Source organism: Nomascus leucogenys, chromosome 6 (assembly GCF_006542625.1).
Source record: "Nomascus leucogenys isolate Asia chromosome 6, Asia_NLE_v1, whole genome shotgun sequence".
Classification (NCBI taxonomy): Eukaryota; Metazoa; Chordata; class Mammalia; order Primates; family Hylobatidae; genus Nomascus; species Nomascus leucogenys.
Window position 1 is genome coordinate 67,084,413 of NC_044386.1, and position 23,224 is coordinate 67,107,636.

The 23,224-nt window shown below is 43.4% G+C and overlaps 3 protein-coding genes across 10 annotated transcripts in view; 2 read left to right on the plus strand and 1 right to left on the minus strand.

Moving 5' to 3' along the window:
- SLC12A6 (solute carrier family 12 member 6) overlaps positions 1–5,671 on the plus strand; it is a 107,121-nt gene extending 101,450 nt beyond the window's left edge. For 3 of the 4 annotated variants that reach the window (XM_003272786.4, XM_003272788.4, XM_003272787.4), the window contains 2 exons: positions 377–510; positions 1,708–5,671. In XM_003272786.4, coding sequence (XP_003272834.1) covers positions 377–510; positions 1,708–1,799 — 226 coding nt within the window. In that variant the 3' untranslated portion in view covers positions 1,800–5,671. The remainder of the gene's footprint in view (positions 1–376; positions 511–1,707) is intronic. The other variant, XM_030814352.1, reaches the window with a different exon arrangement.
- EMC4 (ER membrane protein complex subunit 4) lies at positions 5,512–10,625 on the minus strand. 3 transcript variants are annotated; one of them, XM_030814353.1, is made up of 5 exons: positions 10,430–10,625; positions 9,972–10,094; positions 7,782–7,935; positions 7,042–7,202; positions 5,512–5,914 (listed from the first exon to the last, which is right to left on the minus strand). In XM_030814353.1, exons 3-5 carry the CDS (start codon positions 7,891–7,893, stop codon positions 5,879–5,881), a joined length of 309 nt encoding a protein of 102 aa, XP_030670213.1. In that variant the 5' UTR covers positions 7,894–7,935; positions 9,972–10,094; positions 10,430–10,625; the 3' UTR covers positions 5,512–5,878. The 3 variants fall into 3 exon arrangements, with proteins under 3 accessions (XP_030670213.1, XP_003272838.1, XP_004088325.1); XM_003272790.4 differs by having other exon boundaries at positions 9,980–10,094; positions 10,430–10,624; XM_004088277.3 differs by lacking the exon at positions 7,042–7,202 and having other exon boundaries at positions 9,980–10,094; positions 10,430–10,624.
- Positions 10,626–22,806: 12,181 nt separating this feature from the next.
- KATNBL1 (katanin regulatory subunit B1 like 1) overlaps positions 22,807–23,224 on the plus strand; it is a 66,453-nt gene continuing 66,035 nt past the window's right edge. The window contains exon 1 of one of the 3 annotated variants that reach the window (XM_030814354.1): positions 22,807–22,952. The gene's annotated coding sequence lies outside the window, so the exon portion shown is untranslated. The remainder of the gene's footprint in view (positions 22,953–23,224) is intronic. The other 2 variants (XM_030814355.1, XM_030814356.1) reach the window with 2 other exon arrangements.

The following is a 23,224-nucleotide window of genomic DNA, read 5'->3' on the forward strand; positions in this document are numbered from 1 at the left end:
AGGCAGGTGGATCACCTCAGGTCAGGAGTTCGAGACCAGCCTGCCCAACATGGTGAAACCCTGTCTTTACTAAAAATACAAAAAAAATGAGCCGGGCTTGGTGTTGGGCCTGTACTCCCAGCTACTTGGGAGGCTGAGGCAGGAGAATCGCTTGAACCTGGGAGGCGGAGGTTGCTGTGAGCCGAGATTGCACCATTGCACTCCAGCCTCGGTGACATGAGCAAAACTCGCTCTCAAACAAAAAAAAAAAAAAGAGAAATCATTTTATCAGATTATCCATAGTCAAGTGAAAAAGCTCTGGATCTCAAGTTTTTAACGTTGACTATATGGCTAGTTTTCTTTTTACCTTAACAACCTTTATTTCTTCCCCACTCAGTGACCAGTCCAATGTGAGGCGGATGCATACAGCAGTGAAACTCAACGAGGTTATAGTTAACAAGTCCCATGAAGCAAAGCTGGTTTTATTGAATATGCCAGGGCCACCCCGAAACCCTGAGGGTGATGAAAACTGTATCCTTTCCAAGAGTGGGGCTTCCGGTAGGGAAAATCTCCTTAACCTCTTTTTAACTAGGTAACAATAAAAGTCATTGTCTGTGCCCCACTTTCCTTCTTTAAGGAAGGAAGACTTAAAAGTCTTAGGCAAGGATTTTTACAAAGTTATCTTGGGGCAAATATAATTCAGTTCTAAAAGACGTTTTAGGTGGTGTATTTGCAACATGACATCTAATATTCAGTGTATAAAACCTGTCCTGATAATCCTACAGACAGCATACCCACATCCTTTCTCCTTTTTAGGTTCTACCCGCTTTGCAAAGCCTTTTTCTTTTGGATATAGTTAGGGGAGAAGCTGAGATAGAACTTCCTTTAACTGAGGGAAAAAAGAGATAGGGATTTTTCCTCATACCTTCATCCCAGGACTCCTGGAATAAGGGAAACCCTTCAGCACTGACACATAAATTAGCTTATTCCCACCAGTACCATTAAGAAAAAAGAGGTTTAGGCCGGATGTGGTGGCTCATGCCTGTAATCCCAGCACTTTGGGAGGCCGAGGCGGGTGGATCACCTGAGGTCAGGAGTTCGAGACCAGCCTGGCCAACATGGTGAAACCCCATCTCTACTAAAAATACAAAAGTTAGCTGGGTGTGGTAGCGGGTGCCTGTAATCCCAGCTACTCGGGAGGCTGAGACAGGAGAATCACTTGAACCAGGAGGCGGAGGTTGCAGTGAGCCAAGATCACGCCATTGCACTACAGCCTGGGCAACAAGAGGAAATTCTGTCTCAAAAAAAGAAAAAAAAAAAAAAAAGAAAAAGTAAGAGGTTTAAAAAGAAAAAGACAAATCGAACTGGCAGAAAAATCTGACTTGAGCAGCTTCACTTAGAAATTACTTGGGTTCTCTCTAGGAATCTTGTTAGCTGCCCTATTACGGCTTTTTTTCTTCTTTCATCATTTTTATCTTATTTAGAATAACACTTGTAGGTTTTCCCATTTTTTAAATACACAAATGAGAGTCTTGTGTTATGTATGCAAAAGGACTGGATCTCTGGTTACTTCACAGGATTAAATTCAATCCAAAGTTCAGACTTTTCTGAATATATAATAATTATGCAGCTAATTTTGTAGCTCTGATCAGATAACCTCAGATTATGATGATGCCAGGTTCTAAGTTTGTGCTCTTCTTTTGCCTGTCTCCTTGACAAGTTTTGAAGACATGGAGTTCCTAGAGGTGCTTACCGAGGGACTAGAGCGAGTCCTACTTGTCCGGGGTGGTGGCAGTGAAGTGATCACCATTTATTCATAACCTACTCTGAATGACTGTGCTTGGCCTGTTTTCTTAAAAGGCCTACATCCTCCATGGAAGTGCCAGCTCAATACTACCACTCCCACTCAACTAGAAGCCTGTGTTCTGTACACATCATACTGAACTCTTGATGAGCTGAGCCTCAAGTACCTGTGTAAAAGAGCTCCCATCTGATCTGCAGTCCTTACAGAAAAAGCAAATTTTCCCTCAACATCAGAACAATGCTCAAGTCTTTCAAGCCACGTCTGAGCAGTCAAAGGCAAATTAGAATTAACAAGCTGAGCCAATAAATGAATTGGTAAAAGGGATGCTAGAAATTCATCTGAAGAAAAAAGCAAGTCAAGTACACATTCAGCATTAAAGATGAATCTCAGAAGTCATGGTTCAATGATGACACCGTGGGGATGACAACTGGAGACAGCTTCATCTTACTAAAGAATTTATGGTCAAGTATATTTGGACCTATTATCCTCGGCAAGCCAAGATGCAAACATTTTTTAGCTATATTTCTTTAGTATACCCACTGCTCTAATTTTATATTAGGATACTAACTTGAAACATGGCTGCAGCCTCTACTTCTTCAAAAACATTCCCCCAAAATACCAGATTTAAATTTCCATACTGTGTCAGTGTATACTTCAACTGTTTGTTTCTCTTAACTCAGAACCCATTCTGTCACTGTAACACAGGCAGTGTTACCATGGAAATTGTTTTCGGTAAGGTAAAAATTATTTCTTTCAGGTTCCTTTCAAATGGCTGAACTAAGAGAACTCCAAAAGGAAGCTATTAACATTTACTGAAATAGTCTGTGGTTCTCTATGCAGCATGGACAAAACATACAAGCTGTTGTCTAAGAAATGCAGGTCATGGTGCACATTAACCAATAGGTTCTTCTCCCTCCTGCCCCCACCCCCGTGCCTTTTTTTATCCCTCTTATTAAGCACAGGTCAAAAAATCTTAACAAATACTTGGCTAAACATCCTTCCCTGAAAGCACTGGACCATCTTTTAGAGGGCACATCTAGCAATGGAATTGGAAGTTCTAGAGCCATACTCTTTCTTTAGTGCCAAAGTTACTGAGCGGCTACTCTCCTTACCTACTTTACTAAAATGGCATACAGATTGGCAGCATTGACCTGTTGAAATTTTACCACTAAGAAATCTTTTGCCTCATCTACAAAGCCATAGTTAAGACTTGACGCATTCAAATTAATGCCAAGTGTAAGCATTTCCCCCTTTTTCTTTCCATTTTATTCTTCATTCTGACTACAGAAACTTGGCTGTGAACTAAGAGGTTAGCCAAGCCAACAGTCTTCTGTTTGTTTTCAGAAACTTCAGGCCAGGTGCCATGGCTCACACTTGTAATCCTAGCACTTTGGGAGGCCAAGGCAGGTGAATCACTTGAGGTCAGGAGTTCGAGACCAGCCTAGCCAACATGGTGAAAACCTGTCTACTAAAAATACAAAAATTAGCCAGGCATGGTGGTGCATGCCTGTGATCCCAGCAACACGGAAGGCTAAGGCAGGAGAATCATTTGAACCCAGGAGGCGGAGGTTGCAGTGAGCCAGGATTGCACTTCTGTATTCCAGCCTGGGTAACAGAGTGATATGTTTCAAAAAGAAAGTTCAGTGTGCCAAGGAAATACTTGTGTAAGCTCAGCTTTTTATTTACTAATTTACTGATCAAACAACATCTGGCTTACAAGCATAGGGAAACTACTTATGTGGCTGGCTGAGCAGTAATTTCAAGTATGTGAAATCTTCATTTCTTTTACAGAATAGGTATTTAGAGAAACTTCTTTTGCCTGTATTCATGTTTGTTTTTGAATTTCAATTTATTAGTCACAAATAGTGCCACTCTTCTTTGATTACTCTATAGGACATGGAGCAAGCTGACCTAGGTGTCACAAATTGTTCATTTGACCCCTGTAAGGACAGAGAAAACCTTCAATATAGCTAAAGAAATTGAGTAATTTTGGGCCGGGCACGGTGGCTCACGCCTGTAATCTCAGCACTTTGGGAGGCCAAGGCAGGTGGATCACAAGGTCAACAGATTGAGACCATCCTGGCTAACATGGTGAAACCCTGTCTCTACTAAAAATACAAAAAAATTAGTCGGGCATGGTGGCGGGTGCCTGTAGTCCCAGCTGCTCAGGAGGCTGAGGCAGGAGAATGGCGTGAACCCGGGAGGCGGAGCTTGCAGTGAGCCGAGATTGCACCACTGCACTCCAGCCTGGGTGACAGAGGGAGACTCCGTCTCAAAAAAAAAAAAAAAAAAAAAAAAAGAAATTGAGTAATTTTTGATTTGTTCCCTTTGCTTTCTTCAACCTCCAGGCCCACTCAGGATGGCAAAGCGGATAGGATCTTAAGTCTTTTTTTCTGTTCCTTCCTACAGACGGTAGAAGCATTATTTACAACTCCCACTGCAACACTCCATTGCTTAGTTGAGTTTAACAGTAGCGAGTCATGTCCTGCAGGATCCAGTATCTTTTTTTTTTTCCAAGACGGAGTTTTGCTCGTTGCCAAGGCTGGAGTGAAATGGCACGATCTCGGCTTACCGCAACCTCTGCCTCCCAGGTTCAAGTGATTCTCCTGCCTCAGCATCCCGAGTAGCTGGGATTACAGGCATGTGCCACCACGCCCGGCTAATTTTGTATTTTCAGTAGAGATGGGGTTTCTCTACTGAAACTCATGTTGGTCAGGCTCGAACTCCCAACCTCAGATGATCTGCCCGCCTTGGCCTCCCAAAGTGCTGGGATTACAGGCGTGAGCCACTGCGCCTGGCCAGGATCCAGTATCTTAAAGGCCCATACTGTAAAGGTCAGCCTGCCTACGAATTCTGCCACATTTACACACACCCCTGGCCAAACTAATTTTTTTTTTTCCATGTAGAACAAATTATGGGCAGAAAATAAAGTTAGTTTTAGAAGTGCTGTTTGTGGTTGGAGAACTGTAAAAATCTTTTAAAGGGATAAGGGAATTAGTGGCCATTAATATAACCACTACTTCAGCCCCTGAAACACAAAATCACTGTTACATGGAAAACTGGTTATTAGGCCAGATTTATATTCATCTCTGTCTAGAGCATTTCATGTCTGTATGTGTTGCTTACATTGTCTCCAAAGTCTCTCATCTCTTTTAATCACTGCTAATACAGCAATACTGAAAACTTGAGAGAATGCACCTTAGGGGAAGGGGCTGTTTCAAGACAGAAGACAAAGGAAATACCTACCTTTTGAATAAGATCCCGCTTTTGAGTCTTACCTATGACTTTACCAGGGTAGATTAGAAATACACATCCTCCTGCTGACCCTCTGCCTTCAATAGCTATCTATCTATCTATCTTAAAAGCTGAAGTTTGAACTGCAGCATCTGCTTGACAGATGCCAGGTTCCTCTCGGCAGGGGGATGATCACTCTATACATCTTCCATTGCCTCAGATTCCTGTGGCCCCAAGGATCCCACCAATCCTCATTCCCCCTAAACATGCTAACAAAAATCCCTTATTGTGAGTATTAAAATAACAGTTACACTGTATGCGTATTTATGTGCTCCTTTTGTCTGGTTTATTTTTCTTTTCATCATGTATAAGCTGAATCCAGCATTAGTTTCTCACATCTTCCCCAAGTATCCCCAACAGAATTTTTATGTCCCAGCTTGTATTAAATAGAAGTGAAATATTAAGGAAAATAGATTTAAGGGAACTTGTGCAACTTTTTTTATGCATTGTTCTCAACCATTTAATTTATTGAAAGGAGATGCTGCAACAGTTCTTGATTTAGCAGCAATTATTCTCTTGTTTACATAGTTATGATTTTATTTGTTGTTTTGCTCTGTACTGGAAACATAAATAAAGTTTTCTATATTATTTTCAGTCATGGGTTGTGGTATAGTTTCTTTGTGTTTGTAGTAATATGCACATTGTCCTTCTGGGACCTGTCACCCCACCATGGAGAAAGGAGTCTTTTGGTTCTTTTTAACATAAGTGATTAGTTGAAGAGTATGCTGAGGAGCCACTGGGCTTAAAGAAGGATGTAAATAAGACCCAAATACATAGGGACCAGGCGCTGCTTTCTCATGTTCACAAAAGCAGTCCTCCACCACTGAACTCCATTCTCTGAAAGAAGAAAGAATAGGTGAGTGGCAAATGAGTGTTAAAATAACTTCCTGAATTAATACTTTAACCACAAGCTCTATTTTGCCTATCCTTAAAAAAGAACTTCCAGGCCAGGCGCAGTAGCTAATCTTAGCTAAACACTTTGGGAGGCCAAGGCAGGCAGATCGCTTGAGCCCAGGAGTTCAAGACCAGCCTGGGCAACATGGCGAAACCCTGTCTCTACAAAAAAATACAAAAATTAGCGAGCCACAGGGGTGCACACCTGTAGTCCCAGCTACTTGAGAGGCTGAGTACTTGAGCCTGGAGGTTGAGGCTGCAGTGAGCCATGATCACATGACTGCACTCCAGCCTGGGTGACAGAGCAAGACCTTGTTTCAAAAATAGTAACAACTTGGCCAGGCATGGTGGCTCACACCTGTAATCCCAGCACTTTGGGAGGCCAAGGTGGGTGGATCACCTGAGGTCAGGAGCTCAAGACCAGCCTGGCCAACATGGTGAAACCCCTGTCTCTACTAAAAATACAAAAATTAGCCAGGTGCAGTGGCAGGTGCCTGTAATTCCAGCTACTAGGGAGGCTCAGGCACGAGAATCGCTTGAACCTGGGGGGCGGAGGTTGCAGTGAGCCAAGATCATGCCACTGTACTCCAGTCTGGGTGACAGAGTGAGACTCTGTCTCAAAAAAAATAATAACAACTTAAAAACTCCTAATGGCTCTTATTTTTTAAGAAACCCTAGGCCAGGCGCAGTGGCTCACGCCTGTAATCCTAGCACTTTGGGAGACCAAGGCGGGCAGATCACTTGAGGTCAGGAGTTCAAAACCAGCCTGGCCAGCATGGTGAAACCCCATCCCTACTAAAAGATAAAAAAAATTAGCTGGGCGTGGTGGTGGGCGCCTGTAATCCCAGCTACTTGGAAGGCTGAGGCAGAAGAATTGCTTGAACCCAGGAGGCGGAGGTTGCCGAGATCATGCCACTGCACTCCAGCATGGGCGACAGAGCAATACTCCATCTCAAAGAAAAAAAAAAAAGAAAGAAACTCTAATACCAACTCTAATTCCCTACCATCAAGTAGGTCAGCTATTCACTGTATACTACAACTACCCAAATTCAGCTTTTCTTTTGTCTTACCTCAGGGGGCTCAATGAAAGCTAACCAATCCGATGCATGTGTAGGTAACAGTCCCATGGACTGGCACTTGTAAACAGCCAATGCCAAACCCATCAGGTTCCCAATCAGATAGACCAAACCCTGAAGAAACTTCTGGCTTGAACTTTCTAACATCTTGAAAGCTGTTGGAGTAACAGAAGTTGTCAAACCAGAAGAACTCTTTCCCCCAATATGAGTCAAGCCAACCGTATATTAAATTCATATAGACAGACCCATAGTAAGACAGCAAATAGGACCATTAAAGGCAAACAGAAAACCATGGTAAGCACTATATTCCCCTCCATGCCACCACCATTACCCCATTCTCCTATATACCCGTTAGCCAAAAACTGTCCCTAAGAATTTACCTTTAATTCTTTCTTTTTTTGAGATGGAGTCTCGTTCTGTCACCCAGGCTGGAGTGCAGTGGCACGATCTCAGCTCACTGCAACCTCTGCCTCCCAGGTTCAAGTGATTCTCCTGTCTCAGCCTCCCGAGCAGCTGGGATTACAGGCGTGTGCCACCACACCCAGCTAATTTTTGCATTTTTAGTAGAGACAAGGCTTCATCATGTTGGCCAGGCTGGTCTCGAACTCCTGACCTCAGACGATCCACCCGCCTTGGCCTCCCAAAGTGCTGGGATTACAGGCGTGAGCCACCATGCCCGGCCTGCCTTTAATTCTTCAAACTTATGGAAGGGTTATTGTTTCAAGAATACTTACTGGCTGAAATGGCCATAAGTGCCTGAATGGGTCGCCAAGCCATCATACACACCATCATAGTAGGGAAGATGGAGATAGTATTGCCTGCCATGTACATGATGAAGAGATTCATGGGAATCTGTTTGAGGGGACCCAAGGCGATGTCCCAGCAGCGCTAAAATAAACACACAATTTTAACCCTCTGATCACCACCCTTAGTCCCACATTTGCCATATCACTGATGCTAAATCACATGAACAGAATTCCCAACTCCCTGCTTCTAACTGAGCTGACTCGTCAATTCTACGACCTCTTCCCTTCTCCATGTTGCCACAGGAAGGCTCTCTCTTCTACTAAAGATGAAGTATCCTCACCATCTGTTATGCCTTTTCCTATAGGTTTTCCAGATGTCATTTTTTCTCCTGATTTTGGAAAAAAGATCTCCCTGCTTTTGTCCTGGTATTTCTGTATTTATCAATGTCCTATCTACAACTGAAGAAATAGATAAATCCACATAATGGGAGATTAGCACACCTCAGTCAATAACTAATAGAGCCATCTAACTAATTTAGTTCCAGAAATAATAATAGAATTAGCAGGCAAATCAAGACATAGATTTGAATGACATTAACAAACTTAACCCAACTGACACGTAACACTGCACTCAACAATTGCAGAATTCACATTCTTTTCAAACACAAGATATTCACAAAAACTGACCACTCGCTGAGCCATGAAGAAAATGTCAATCTCAAAGAATGCAAATTGTACAAAACATATTCTTTGACTACAATAATATTAAACTAGAAATAATTTTATAGTAACTAGAAAATCTCTTATGTTTGAGAATTAACAATGATACATGAAGAAATTATAATGGAAAATAGATTTATATGATAGCAAAAGTACCACATTTTAAAACTTGCGGGACACAGCTAGAGTTCTGAGAAATTTATAACCTTAAATACATACTACCAGGTTGCTGCAAAAGTAACTGCGGTTTTTGCCATTAAAAGTAATGGCAATCTGGCCAGGCGCAGTGCCTCACGCCTGTAATCCCAGCACTTTGGGAGGCTGAGGTGGGTGGATCACCTGAGATCAGGAGTTTCAGACCAGCCTGGCCAACGTGGTGAAACCCCGTCTCTACTAAAAATACAAAAAAATTAGCTGGACATGGTGGCGGGTGCCTATAATCCCAGCTACTCGGGAGGCTGAGGCAGGAGAATTGCTTGACCCCGGGAGGCAGGGGTTGCAGTGAGCCAAGGTTGTGCCATTGCATTCCAGCCTGGGCGACAACAGCAAGACTGTCTCAAAAGAAAAGAAAAAAAGTAATGACAGTCTAAAAATAAACTAAGCATCCATTTCAAGAAACTAGAAAAAAAAACAAGAATTTTTGAAAGATTAATAAAATCAATACTGGTGATGGGTACAGTGACCTATAAAAATAAATGAAAATAATTTAAAAAAAATCAATACTGGTGAGCCTGATGAAAAAAGGAGAGGAGACAAATATTCAATATCAGGAATGAAAAAACGAACATCACAGATCTTGCATATATGGAAGTGATCATATTATGAACAACTTTATATCAATACATTTGAAATTTTAGGAAATGGATAAGTTCCTAGAAAAAATGTAACAAAATGACAGGAGAAATTAGAAATATAAATAGGCCCGGGTCGAGCGCGGTGGCTCATGCCTATAATCCCAGCACTTTGGGAGGCTGAGGCGGATGGATCACCTGAGGGCAGGAGTTCAAGACCAGCCTGGCAAACATGGTGATACCCTGTCTGTAATAAAAATACAAAAATTAGCCGGGCTACTGCAGATATCTAGATGAAGGATGGTGGCTTGGATTGGGATGAGAGGTGAACACAGTAAAAAGTAGTAGGTAAAGCCAACAGAGTATCCTGACAGTTGGATATGTGGTGTAAGGGAACTAGAGTAGAAAAAGGATCACTTCAACTGGAAGATGTTGCCACCAAAAGATAGTTTTCAACCTACTTTCTTATACCTTATGCTCCAAACATCTTCTATTTTTCAAACTATTAAGCACTTTTGTAGCTGATATATAAAATACCGAAATACCAGCCTCAAGCAGTTTAGTTTCCAAATACTCAGGATAAGAGCTATCTACGTTAACTCCACCTAGGAGAAGAGGATGAGTGTATAACTCAGAACTGGCCCATGGACTACGGTAACATCTATACCTCTGTACCTTCTCCACCAGGATCCGGTCTGTCTCTTGCACGCTGGTATCAGGCACTTGCTTGTCCAAATAACCGACTGGGTAGAGCGAGTCTCCCTGGCCACTGCCCCGGTCACTTCGACCCCTAAAAAACCAAACCAAAAAACTAAAGCTGCAACCTCCGATACTTCTTATCCCACATTTCCTGATCTACCAATCATAGGAATAAAGATCTTCAGATGCACCTACTCAGATTAGACCAAGCCCCCTCGTGTGTTCCTCAGTCCTTTGACTTATCAGGAGGACTGATGTAAGCATTGTTTGAGCAGAGAAACCCCCACGGCAGAAAAGCCGCTACCTCCCCAGGTGATGTCTGCGTGCCACCCATCTTTTTCAGAGTTATGCCTGAGGGCTCAGGTCTCATCACTCTGGTGCAGTTCTGGGATGAACAGTGACGTACAGCTTGCCCAGGTGCCTCACCTGCTGCCTCCTCCAGGCCCGCTTAGCTCAATGGCCCACTTGAAGCGCCGGCCTCGGTTAGCCACCAGGCTCCCCTGGGCCGTCATGGCAACAGCTGCGTCCTACAGCCTCGATGCTTCTCACTCCAAAGCGTACTCCGCAACAGGCCCACCAACGTTCTCCGCTTGGTCTCACGCTGCAAATGCACTTCCGGCGCTTGAATATAGACGTTATTTCCGCCCCGGAAATTGGCGGTGCTGTGGGTTGAGGAGTCCGGGTTTGGATTTAGAAAAGCAGGGAGGGAAAAAAAACCAGGCAAGACTGAGTGCTTCCTAAAGCCACTTCCGCGCGCTCCCCTTTTGAATGTGCTTGTTATGTGTTCCCTGACCTCTGAGGTGCACTTTATGGGGCTGAAGGAAAGCCCATACTGACTCAGCGGTAAGAATTGGTGGGCGGATCACCTGAGGTCAAGAGTTCGAGACCAGCCTGGCTAACATGGTGAAACCCCGTCTCTACTAAAAACACAAAATATTAGCCGGGCTTAGTGGCGGGCGCCTGTAATCCCAGCTACTTAGGAGGCTGAGGCAGGAGAATCGCTTGGATCCGGGAGCTGGAGGTTGCAGTGAACTGAGACCGAGCGATTGCACGCCAGCCTGGGCAGCAAGAGCGAAACTCTGTCTCAAAAAAAAAAAAAAAAAAAGAAGCCAAGAAAAGCTTCTTAACCTCCTACGCGCTCCCTGGAACAAAAGATTCAAATCCTGGGTTTAAATCCTAGCTTGACCTTGAGCGAGTTACTTAGTAGTTTCTGAGTATTGAATGCCCACTCTGTCCCAGGAGCTCTCTGTGTTTATTTCATTTCACTTGCACAGTAATCTTGCGAGGTAAACAGTTCTAACCACATTCTGCACAAAGGCAAGGCGACATTGTGGGCATGGAAAGGGACATGGGCTCGGTATTCAGATAGCCTGCGTTTGTTGTTGTTGTTTGTTTTGGCTTTGTTTTTTGAGACAGGGTTTCTGTTGCCGAGGCTGTAGTGCAGTGGCGCTATCACGGCTCACTGCAGCCCCGACTTCCCCGGCTCAAGCGATCTTCCCACCTGAGCGTTCCGAGGAGCTAGGACCACGGGGCGCGCCACCACGCCCAGTCTTTTGTTTTGTTTTGTTTTGTTTGTTTTGTTTTGAGACAGGGTTTCGCTATGTTGCCCAGGCTACTCTCAAACTCCTGGGTTCAAGTGATTCTCCTGCCTTGGCCTCCCAAAATGTTGAGATTACAAAGGCATGAGCCACTGCACCCAGCAGATGGCCTCCTTTTGAATCCTGGTTTCACCACTTAATAATTGTATGATCTTGGGTAAGTTAAATCAATTGTGTTTCAGCCTCTTCATGTAAAAGTTGGATAATCTACCTACTTTCAAGGCTTGTGAGATTAGTGCCCACCACATATGTAGTGTTTGGTTTGTTTGTTTTTTGTTTGAGACGGAGTTTTGCTTTTGTTGCCCAGGCTGGAGTGCAATGGCAGTATCTCGGCTCACTGCAACCTCTGCCTCCCGGGTTCCAGCGATTCTCCTGCCTCAGCCTCCTGAGTACCTGGGATTACAGGCGCACGCCACCACGCCCGGCTAATTTTGTGTTTTTAGTAGAGATGGGATTTCACCATGTTTTTCAGGCTGGTTTCGAACTCCCGACCTCAGGTGATCTGCCTGCCTCGGCCTCCCAAAGTGCTAGGTTATGTGGTGTTTTTAATGATGTGTCACATCATTACCAAATAACACCATTGATATTTTTTTAATGACATGTCATTAAATGATGTATGTCATTCTTTAAAGTGATTGGGTTTTGTATTGTATACCTTTTTCAGAATTTAGCCTATTATTGGACATTTAAGTTGTTTCCTGTTTTCCTTCCTTTTATAACCAGTGTTGCCGTGAACATATCTGTATGTCTTTTCTTATTTCCTATAGTCCTAGAAGTGAAACTGGAATTGCTGGATCAAAGAGCATGCACATTTTTAAAGAATTTTCATTTTAAATGCCCACCAGGAGCCAGGCGTGGTGGCTCACACCTGTCATCCCAGAACTTTGGGAGGCTGAGGCGAGAGGATTGCTTTAGCTCAGGAGTTCAAGACCAGCCTGGGCAACATAGTAAGACCTTGCCTCTGCAAACAACAACAAAAAAATGAAAATGTCCACTAGGAAAAATGGCACCGTTTACATTTCACAGTCTATAATTTTTTTAATAGTTTGAAATGGTACTGTATTATTGTTTAATTTGTATTTCTTTGACTCCAAGTTATTTGATATGGCTGGAGTTGGGGAGAAGGAGATGCTGTGGGAGGTAAGGTTGAAAAAGGCTTCCTTGGCCAACTAAAAAGTTGGGACTCTTGAAGATGATGATGATGACGTAGAGAGGCTGAAGATTGCCACCTCCACTTTGTTTTCTGATTTTAAAAATATGTGTTCATAGCAGACTGCTTAAACAAGGCAGAAATGGAAGTCTTTTGCCTCTCCAATCCCTCCTAAAATGTGTATCTATCTGATTGTAGGAAGACCTAACTATAGATTGCGTTTCTGCTTTCTACTTTTTGTCTTTACCACGTTCTCTCTGATGAACCTTATATTTATCTCAAGCTTCTGACCCTATTGGGCATTCTTCTTTGTTGCATTATATTCTGCATAATAGCACTTACCACATTGCATTTTGTTTGTTAAAGTCCTGAGCACTTATCTCTACCCTTCTATAGGCAACCCTAAATCCCCCGAGGTCAGAAGCTATATATTATCTTTGAGCCTGTTGCCTAGAACATAGAAAGTATTGAATAAATGAATGTGAGTAAATTAAATTGAAAGTAAACAAACACGAAGATGTGAATGTACTATAACTACACTTGTGCAAAATAAAACATAAAAATGGATATACATTCTATTGGGGCAAAGATTTTCATGGAATTTTGTCTAATTTTCAAGATAATCTTTTTTTTTTTTTTGAGACAGAGTCTCACTCTGTCACCCAGGCTGGAATGCAGTGGCACAATCTCGGCTCACTGCAACCTCCGCCTCCCAGGTTCAAGCAATTTTCCTGTCTCAGCCTCCTGAGTAGCTGGGATTACAGGCGCCCACCACCACGCCCTGTTCATTTTTGTATTTTTAGTAGAGATGGGGCTTCACCATTTGGCCAGGCTAGTCTCAAACTCCTGCCCTCAGGTGATCCGCCCACCTGGGCCACCCAAAGTGCTACAATTACAGGCATGAGCCACTACACCTGGCCTTCTTATTACATTTTAATACATTTTTTTTTTTGAGATGGAGTCTTGCTCTGTTGCCAGGCTGGAGTGTAGTGGCACAATCTTGGCTCACTGTAACCTCCGCCTGCCAGGTTCAAGCAATTCTTCTGCCTCAGCCTCCCAAGTAGCTGGGACTACAGATGCGTGCCACCACGCCTGGCTAATTTTTGTATTTTTAGTAGAGACGGGGTGTCACCATATTGGCCAGGCTGATCTCGAACTCCTGACCTCGTGATCTGCCTACCTCAGCCTCCCAAAGTGCTGGGATTACAGGCATGAGCCACTGCTCCTAGCCATATTTTAATAATTTTTTTTTTACTTTTTTTTTTTTTTTTTGAGAAGGAGTCTCGCTCTTTCACCCAGGCTGGAGTGCAGTGGCGCGATGTCGGCTCACTGCAGGCTCTGCCCCCCGGGGTTCACGCCATTTTCCTGCCTCAGCCTCCCATGTAGCTGGGACTACAGGCACCCGCCACCTTGCCCGGCTAATGTTTTGTATTTTTAGTAGAGACGGGGTTTCACCGTGTTAGCCAGGATGGTCTCGATCTCCTGACCTCGTGATCCGCCCGCCTTGGCCTCCCAAAGTGCTGGGATTACAGGCATGAGCCATCACGCCTGGACTTTACTTTTTTTTTGAGACAGGGTCTCACTGTGTTGCCCAGGCTTGTCTCAAACTCCTGAGCTTAAGCAGTCCTCCTGCCTTGGCCTCCCAAAGTGCAGGGATTACAGGCATGAGCCCACACCTGGCCCTGCTTTAATAAGTTTTAAATGAACACTTTTGAAAACATTAAGTTAGTCATTGGAATCATATATTCTTTCTACTTAAATACTCCCCTACTTGCTATAAAAATGTGTAAACTATAACCTAAATTAAAGTTGCTTTGGGCCGGGCGCTGTGGCTCACGCCTGTAATCCCAGCACTTTGGGAGGCCGAGGTGGGTGGATCACGAGGTCAGGAGTTCAAGACCAGCCTGGCCAAGATGGTGAAACCCCATCCCTACTAAAAATACAAAAAATTAGCTGGGCGTGGTGGCAATCGTCTATAATCCCAGCTACTCGGGAGGCTGAAGCAGAGAATTTCTTGAACCCAGGAGGTGGAGGTTGCAGTGAGCTGAGATTGTGCCACTGCACTCCAGCCTGGGGGACAGAGCAAGGCTCCGTCTCAAAAAAAATAAATAAATAAAAAATAAAAAGTTGCTTTGGCCTCAGTGGGGGTACTCTGGATCATTTATTTCTTTATCCTGGGAATCCTCATAGTATTATTTGTGAAGCTCTGTTCCAAAAAATGAATACATCAGGACTAGGCTGAGGATGGTTCCAAGATTAGATAAATTTGAGAAATTCTACATATTATATTCTGCACACACACCCAAGAGAGTCTTAGTGCTGTTAGTATAACATATGAAAACAACAAGAAATGGTTTGGTAAAGAATCTCCTTTAATTTTGTTTCCCAATCTACTTGAGTAAGGAACCAGTTTTTTGTTTTTTTTCCCTTAATACATTTGTTAACATCCAATAGAATCAGTGTTCCATAGAATACAGCGAGGGCAGCTGCTCTATATGCATGCTAGAATTCTTCAGGAGAAAGATGAAGGTCTTCCCTATAAAGCTTTGCTTGTTATTTTTAAAATATTAGAAGATCATTAGAAATAATAGGTTATTTATGGAAATGGAGCTTCAAGTTGAAATTAAAGTTTTAAAGTTTTTGCACAAATTTTGTTTTGCAAGGAAAACAAAACTAGTGTATGATTTTCCAGGCCTGGTGTGGTGTTTCACCCTTGTAATCCTTGTGCTTTGGAAGGCTAAGGTGGGCAGATCGCTTGAGGCCAGGAGTTTGAGACCAGCCTGGGCAACATGGTGAAACCCTGTCTCTACAAAAAATATAAAAATCAGGCAGGCGAAGTGGCTTGTGTCTGTGGTCCCAGCTACTTGGGAGGCTTAGGTGGGAGGATCACTGGAGCCCAGGAGGTCAAGGCTGCAGTGAGCTGAGATCGTGCCACTGCACTCTGAGAAACCTGGATTCTAATCCTGACTCCAAATAAACTACATGATTCACTTTGAATTAGGGACTCTCTTGACTTTAATTTCTTCACCTATAAAATAAGAGATTTATACTAGATGATTTCTAAGGGTGCCTTCTAGTTCTAAAATATATCATACTTATTTTTAAAAAAACATATAATGTGTACTATTCTTTCCATGCATATACACCCGAAATAAAACACTCAGTAATAGACACTCAAAGGAGTAATGGGATTTCAGATAATTTTTTAAAATTGTGGCTTCCTACAGTTTTCCTAGGTCTCTGCATTGTGCAGGTACTACTTATGTAGTTAGAAAAACATAAATATTATTAATTATAACATGACATAATTCTAAACATGGAAGTGTAATGGTTCTCTGTTATGAATACACATGAGAATCAACTTGAGAACTCTTAAAAATATTGATGCCTGCCGGGCACAGTGGCTCACGCCTGTAATTCCAGCACTTTGGGAGGCCAAGGCAGGTGGATCACCTGAGGTCAGGAGTTCGAGACCAGGCTGACCAACATGGAGAAACCCTGTCTTTACTAAAAGTACAAAATTAGCCAGGCAAGGTGGCACATGCCTGTAATCCCAGCTTCTTGGGAGGCTGAGGGAGAAGAATCGCTTGAACCCAGGAGGCGGAGGTTGCAGTGAGCCGAGATCTTGCCATTGCACTCCAGCCTGGGCAACAAGACCAAAACTCTGTATCTCTCTTTCTCTCTCTCTCTCTCTCTCTCTCTCTCTCTCTCTCTATATATATATATATATATAGATGCCTGGATGACACCTTTAGTGATTCTGATTCATTTGCTTTGGGTGAGACTTGGGCATCAGTATTTCTTATGGCTCTCAAGGTGATTCTGCTGCGCAGTGAGGATTGAGAACAGCTGATTTAAAGCATTTTGTTGCTTTAAAATAACAAGGTTTGAATGTACACAACATAATCTAAGCAGACAATCAGATTTTAAGAACCTTCTTGTATGCATCCCACTGGACTAAACCTGAATTGGAAAATGATGGAATATTGAAGTCATAAAATAAGTATTGCCGGGTGCGGTGGCTCACACCTGTAATCCCAGCACTTTGGGAGGCCGAGGTGGGCAAATCACGAGGTCACGAGATCGAGACCATCCTGGCTAATATGGTGAAACCCCATCTCTACTAAAAAAAAAAAAAAAAAAAAAAAAAATTAGCCAGGCATGGTGGCAGGTGCCTGTAGTCCCAGCTACTCAGGAAGCTGAGGCAGGAAAATGGCATGAACCCAGGAGGTGGAGCTTGCAGTGAGCCGAGATCGTGCCACTGCGCTCCAGCCTGGGCGACAGAGCGAGAGTCTCAAAAAAAAAAAAATAAATAAATATTAAAATTTTCCTTTGTGCCTTTGAGCAAATACGATTTTAATTAAAGAAAGCATAAAAAGGCAAACCACAATTCTATAACTCATATGAGTTACCTCGTTTGACTTTGTATAATTTGTGCCACCTGCACAGTTTTTGTGTTTTTGTATTTCATCCTTTACCTCTTCCTAAGACCCAAAGAAGCTATTTCATGCCATTCTTCTCTGAACAGTTGTATTTGGATTGAAACTTAACAAGAAAATTTTCTATTCAAACAACCAGGTTTGCAAGAATGGATCCCTCTGGGCGGGGGAGAGGGTGGTGGGGCTTTTATAGATATGTCTTAAGTTTTTGGCCTATACCATTTCACAATGTCTATATAATAATTCTATTTTGCCATCCTTCCTGGGACAACCAGTTTGCCTAGTGTGCTCTAAAAGCTCCTACGATTCTTTGCAGCTTCAAAAAAAATCGGCTTCCATTGCAAATCCCAGTTATTTGTCTTATTTTAACTCTACTATCATTACCTTCTAAAAAAGACCAACTTAAAACTATGTCTTTCATGACACAATTTGCTGTGTATCAGTTGTGTGGTCTAAAGAAGAAACTTTTTTTTCTTTTCTTTTCTTTTTTTTTTGAGACGGAGTCTCGCTGTTGCCCAGGCTGGAGTGCAGTGGCGCTATCTCGGCTCACTGCAAGCTCCGCCTCTCGGGTTCACGCCATTCTCCTGCCTCAGCCTCCCGAGTAGCTGGGACTACAGGCGCCCACCACCACGCCCGGCTAATTTTTTGTATTTTTAGTGGTCTCGACCTCCTGACCTCGTGATCCACCCGCCTCGGCCTCCCAAAGTGCTGGGATTACAGGCATGAGCCACCGCGCCCGGCCAGAAACTGTTTTTTTAATCCATTTTGACTGTTTGCATTTCAAACCCCTTTAGTGAAAAAACATTTTGTGTAAGATCTTACCTTGCTAGTTACTGTTGGGGTACCACATCATTTCTACACAGATTACATTCTTTTTCAATTTCTATTTCATGGCTCTGCCATGTCATGAAATGCCCTTGTCAGCAGCGACATGAACTAGTAGTATAGTGCTGGGAGAAGATGTTGGTAATACCATTCTTCCTTAGCAGTTACCTTTCCTTCATTTCAGGAGGCCTATTGTCCAATTCACATTTTAACAAGTTCCCATTATAGCAGCTTCCCTCCAGCACTTGGTTAGGAAGTTGGAAGGGTTGCCATTCCCACAGATCTCATTAATGGATAAGAATGACAACCATAGCATGAGTCATAATGATACATTACTAATGGCCTAACAGGTCTCTCCAAGATCGGTTACTCTGGATTCTTTTTGGTGATTAATTTCAGCTATCCTGAAAGTGGGCTAACTGTCTGTACATCAAGTAACTAAACCACCAATAAAGGTCCTTTGGGGCATTTTTTTTCCTATGTGCTAATTTTAAAAGGCTTCAATCAGTTCCGATATAAAGCATTGTTTTATAACCTGAGTTTGCTTTGTTTTGTTTTTCTGAGATGGAGTTTTGCTCTTGTTGCCCAGGCTGGAGTGCAATGGCACCATCTTGACTCACTGCAACCTCCACCTCTCAGGTTCAAGCCATTCTCCTGCCTCAGCCTCCTGAGTAGCTGGGATTACAGGCATTGCCACACGCCTGGCTAATTTTTTGTATTTTTAGTAGAGACAAGGTTTCACCATGTTAGCCAGGCTGGTCTCGAACTCCTGACCTCAGGTGATCTGCCCACCTCGGCCTCCCAAAGTGCTGGGATTACAGGTGTGAGCCACCACACCCGGCCATAACCTGAGTCTTTTAAAGGAGGATTGTTATGGACTGATTGTGTCCTCCCAGAAATCATATGGGATGATCCTAATCCTCTATGGGATGGTATTTAGAGATAGAGCCTTTGGGAAATAATTAGAGTTAAATGAGGTAATGAGGGTGCATGTCTCATGATAGCACTGCCCTTATAAGACACTCAAGAGCTCTCTGCCAAGGCCAGGGAGCATTACTGCCTGAGCTCTGCCTCCCATGAGATCAAGGTGGGGGCATTAGATTCCTTAGGAGCTCAAACCCTATTATGAACTGTGCATGCGAGGGATCTAGGTTGTGTATTCCTTATGTCTTAATGCCTGATGATCTGAGATGAAACAGTTTCATCCTGAAACCACCCTCCCTGCCCAGCTCACATTTGTGGAAAAATTGTCTTCCATATAATTGGTCCTTCATGCCAAAAATATTCGGGACCTCTGGTTTAAAGCACCCAGTATTTTGTTATGGCAACCCAAGCAGAATAATACAAGGATGAAATGAAATTCAGAAGAGTTGGAGAACAATAGGTATCTTTTAGTGTTTGAAAGATAAATAAAGCCATTCCTTAAAACATGTACATAAACGTACTTGTTTAATTTGCTCATTATGTAAATAGGAATGTACTAAACACTGTCTATTGACTTGCTTTTTTTACTTAATCTATTTTGGATATCTTCCATGTCTATCATGCAGATCTACCTTATTCTTTTTCAAGGCTGCAGAATGTAGATGTGAGATAATTTAATTAGTCCCAAATTGATAGACATTCAGCTTGTTCCCATTTTTCGCTATTACAGAAAAATGTTGCTGTGAACATCGTTGGGTACTTGTCAACACATTTCTGTAGGACAGTGATACAATTAGGATTTGTTCCCACAGTTTATACAGTTAAAATGTTGATGGATTCAAATAGGCCCTCTAAAATGTACTATTTACAGTTCTAAGGGTTTACTGATTAAATTATTTCTAGAGTCTTTCAGTGAATAGAATAATTTCCTCCCCCCGCCCCCAAATTTGTATCCACCCAGAGTCTCACATCAGATCTTTGGAATTAAGTTCTTGGCTGATACATTGGTTAAGATGAGGTCATACTGGATTACAGTGAGTCCTAAATCTGATGACTATAGCATCCTTATATGAAGAGAGGTCACACAGACACATGAGGAAGAAGGCCATGTGATGAATGGAGACAGATTGGAATGATGCAGCTATAAGCCCAGGAAGCTAGGAAGAGGAGGCAAAGGATTATTCCCTAGAGCCTTCAGAGGGCGCATGGTCCTGTTCCGGAGGCTGGGTTTTGGACTTCTGGCCTCTGGAACTGCGAGATAATACACTTCTGTTGGTTTAAGCTATTCAGTTTGTGGTACTTTGTCACAGCAACACTAAGAAACAAACACATCTCTTTCTAAAAGAGAGTCCATTCAGATGTATTAAGGATTAGCTTAAGGAGAAAATGATAACAATAAAATAATAAGTAAAATAATACTGCCATAGTTACAGAATTAAATCCTAAACTTTAAAACATTTACACTTCTTACTTCATTTCCTAATTGCTATGATTGGTTTCTTTAATAAAGTGATTTTAAAAAGTCACTTTAATTTAAAAGCAATACATTTATTATATAAATGAGAAATACAAATAGGCAAAAAGATGAAAACCAACAAATCCTATCATGCCAAAAAAACCTTTCATGAGCATTTTGATTTAGATGTTTCCAGACTTTAAAAATTAATATTTAGACTTATTTAATACTGTATACTGTTTTATAACATGCTATTTCATGTTATTTGTATATATTCCAAAAGTAGCAATGCAAAGGCAGTTTTCCTTATTTTTATGTGAAATTATGAGATGTGGGGGCCTGGGCTACCCAACACTGATACAAACTTTATAACTTGGCTCTGGAGATTAACCTGCCTGAGATCTTGTGCCCTAATAAGCTCCAGAAATGAGAATATCAAGGTTCTTCTCTGGCCTCCAGCAACTGGAGGACTTGTATTAGCTGAGATTCTTCTGTGTTAACACAGCAGATTCCCTGAGTTCCAGGACTCCATCACTTGTCTTACCTCTTTAGCCTCCCTTGAGGATAAGGATCATATAGTACACTCTTTTTACCCTATTCTTCTGATGAGAGGACAGCACAGTGCCTTTTGCATAGTGGGTCATCAAGAAATTCCTGTTTATGATGATGAAGAAATGACTTGAGAGAAAGTGACTTCACCCATGTGTGTTGAATTTTTATTTTCCTTAAAACAACACATCTACTTAGTGGAAGTCATATTCAGGAAATATTCTTCATTGTACATCCATGGAACCTAGGGCTCCAGCTTCCTTTACTCACCTAGCTGGACTCTCTCAACAGTACCACCTGTTAACAGATGTGGCCCCACCCATAGGCATGTATGTGCCTTGCTTATGCTTGGTACAATCGAGAAGCTCTCAAAGGTGTTGCTTATGCCAAATATCCTAAAACTATTTTCCCACTGCTCTAAAGTCTTGCCTCAATTTGCAACATTACTTTTTTTTTTTTTTTTGATTAAGTAAGGACTCTGCTACTAGGGAGGAAAAATACATAAAGTTATAACAACCTGATGACATCTTAGTTCTCATCAGTTTATCTGATAGGCCTCCCATTGCTCAGAACTCCCACGGCATTTAGGAGATACCTTTTATCACTGCAGTGTATTGGAATGATCTCTTTTCCTGTTTTTCAAGCCACTGTGAGCTGCTTCAGGCGATTTCCAGCACCAGGCACAATTTGCCTGGCACATGGCAGGCCTTCAAAAAGATTGTTAAACCAAACTTAAGCAGCCTGCTCCCTAGGCAAGCCTTGTAGAGTTCCGAAATGAGTGCCTGAAAAAGCAAGCCAAGGGATGTAGTCTTGTGGTGAGGAATTGTTTCCATCAAATGCACTGCTTGGTTGGTTTCTGCAAGGGGCGAGAGAACCACCATAGACAAACTTGCTCCTGTCACAGATTGGCTAACTTTGACCAGTGGCTTATCTATGAAGGTGAGCAGCCTGGTTCTAATGAAAAGAATTGCCCTCAGTAATTAAAAGTTCATCATCTACAGACCCAACCCTAACCTCATAATCTAATTTAGTGTTCCCCATCCCAACAAGACTGAACCGGCTTCCTGAGGACAGGTTCTGCATCATGTGCATTTCTTGTGCTCTTAAGAGTCTAACACAAAGTTTGGCACATAATAGGAACTGAAAAAATGATGACTAACAAACACGTAGTGCTTACCATATGCCGGGCACTCCTCTAAGCATTTTATATGTATTAATTCATTTAATCCTCACAACGCTAAGAGACAGATACTATTGTTATTATCCCCATTTTACAGAAGGGGAAAGCAAAGCACCTAGGAGTTTATGTGACTTGCTCAAGGTCACATAGTTCCACAATCCATGTTTTTAGAAACTATGCCTTACAGCATTTATTAGTATCATTTTTATTTTTATACAGACGGGGGCGGAGGTGGGGGGTGGGGAGTAGTTGTCCCCATGTCGTCCAGGCTGGTCTTGAATTCCTGGGCTTAGGTGAACCTCCTGCTTCGGCCTCCCAAAGTGCTGGGATTACAGGTGTGAGCCACTGCTCCCAGACCCTTAGTGTATTTAAATAGATGGGAATGAATAAATCTCTCCCGGAACCATAACTTTATAGGAAATTGTTTGCACCTCCTGGTACACCACTAATACACGGTCTCCCACACTAGGTTGTTCCTAGCGCACGGTCGGTCGTTCGTTGACCTTTACCCACCCTCAGTTCCTATCGCAATATCACTTCTCGCGCCGCAGCAAGGCTACCGTGCGAAGCTCTGGCCACCAGGGGGCACTGTGGCCACACGTCCTTTCCCCTCCGGCGCTTAGCGACCCCCCAGAGGGGCGGAGCCAACGTTGGGTGGAGCCCGCGAGACGCCAACAGCGCCAGCTATCCCGGCGGGCCCCGCGCGCGGCCGCGTTTGAATGGCCCTGAGTGGGACTCGGCCCAGAAGCCCAGGGACCCTCTAGGCTGCCAGGCGCTGATCCTCAGCGCCGAGGCTGGGCTGAGGCGCGGCGGTACCATGAGGCGCCGGTAAGTGAGTGCCGAGCCGGTGCGAGCCCCGTGCCTGGAGCTGCCCTGCCCTGGCAGGGCTACTCCAGCCGGGCTTGGCCGCGCCCTGGGCCCACCGGCAGGCCCCGCGGCGGCCTCGGCTCGGCCGGGCTCGCGGCAGCGCTGCCGGGTCGCGGGGCGGGGCGGCAAGGCCGGGGCGGAGCCCCTCTGCCGGCCCCTGCGGGGAGGGTTGGGCGGCGGGCGCTGGGGGGCTCCAGGGGCCTGGGCCGGGAGAGGCGTGGACGGAAGCTGTT

Coding starts and splice junctions, on each gene's coding strand:
- EMC4 (XM_003272790.4), bottom strand. CDS start 10,515: ATGACGGCCCAGGGGAGCCTGGTGGCTAACCGAGGCCGGCGCTTCAAG. Junction 7,936..9,979: donor ACCGGATCCTGGTGGAGAAG/GTACAGAGGTAT, acceptor TGTTTATTTTAG/CGCTGCTGGGACATCGCCTT. Junction 5,915..7,041: donor CTTTCATTGAGCCCCCTGAG/GTAAGACAAAAG, acceptor TTCTTCTTTCAG/AGAATGGAGTTCAGTGGTGG.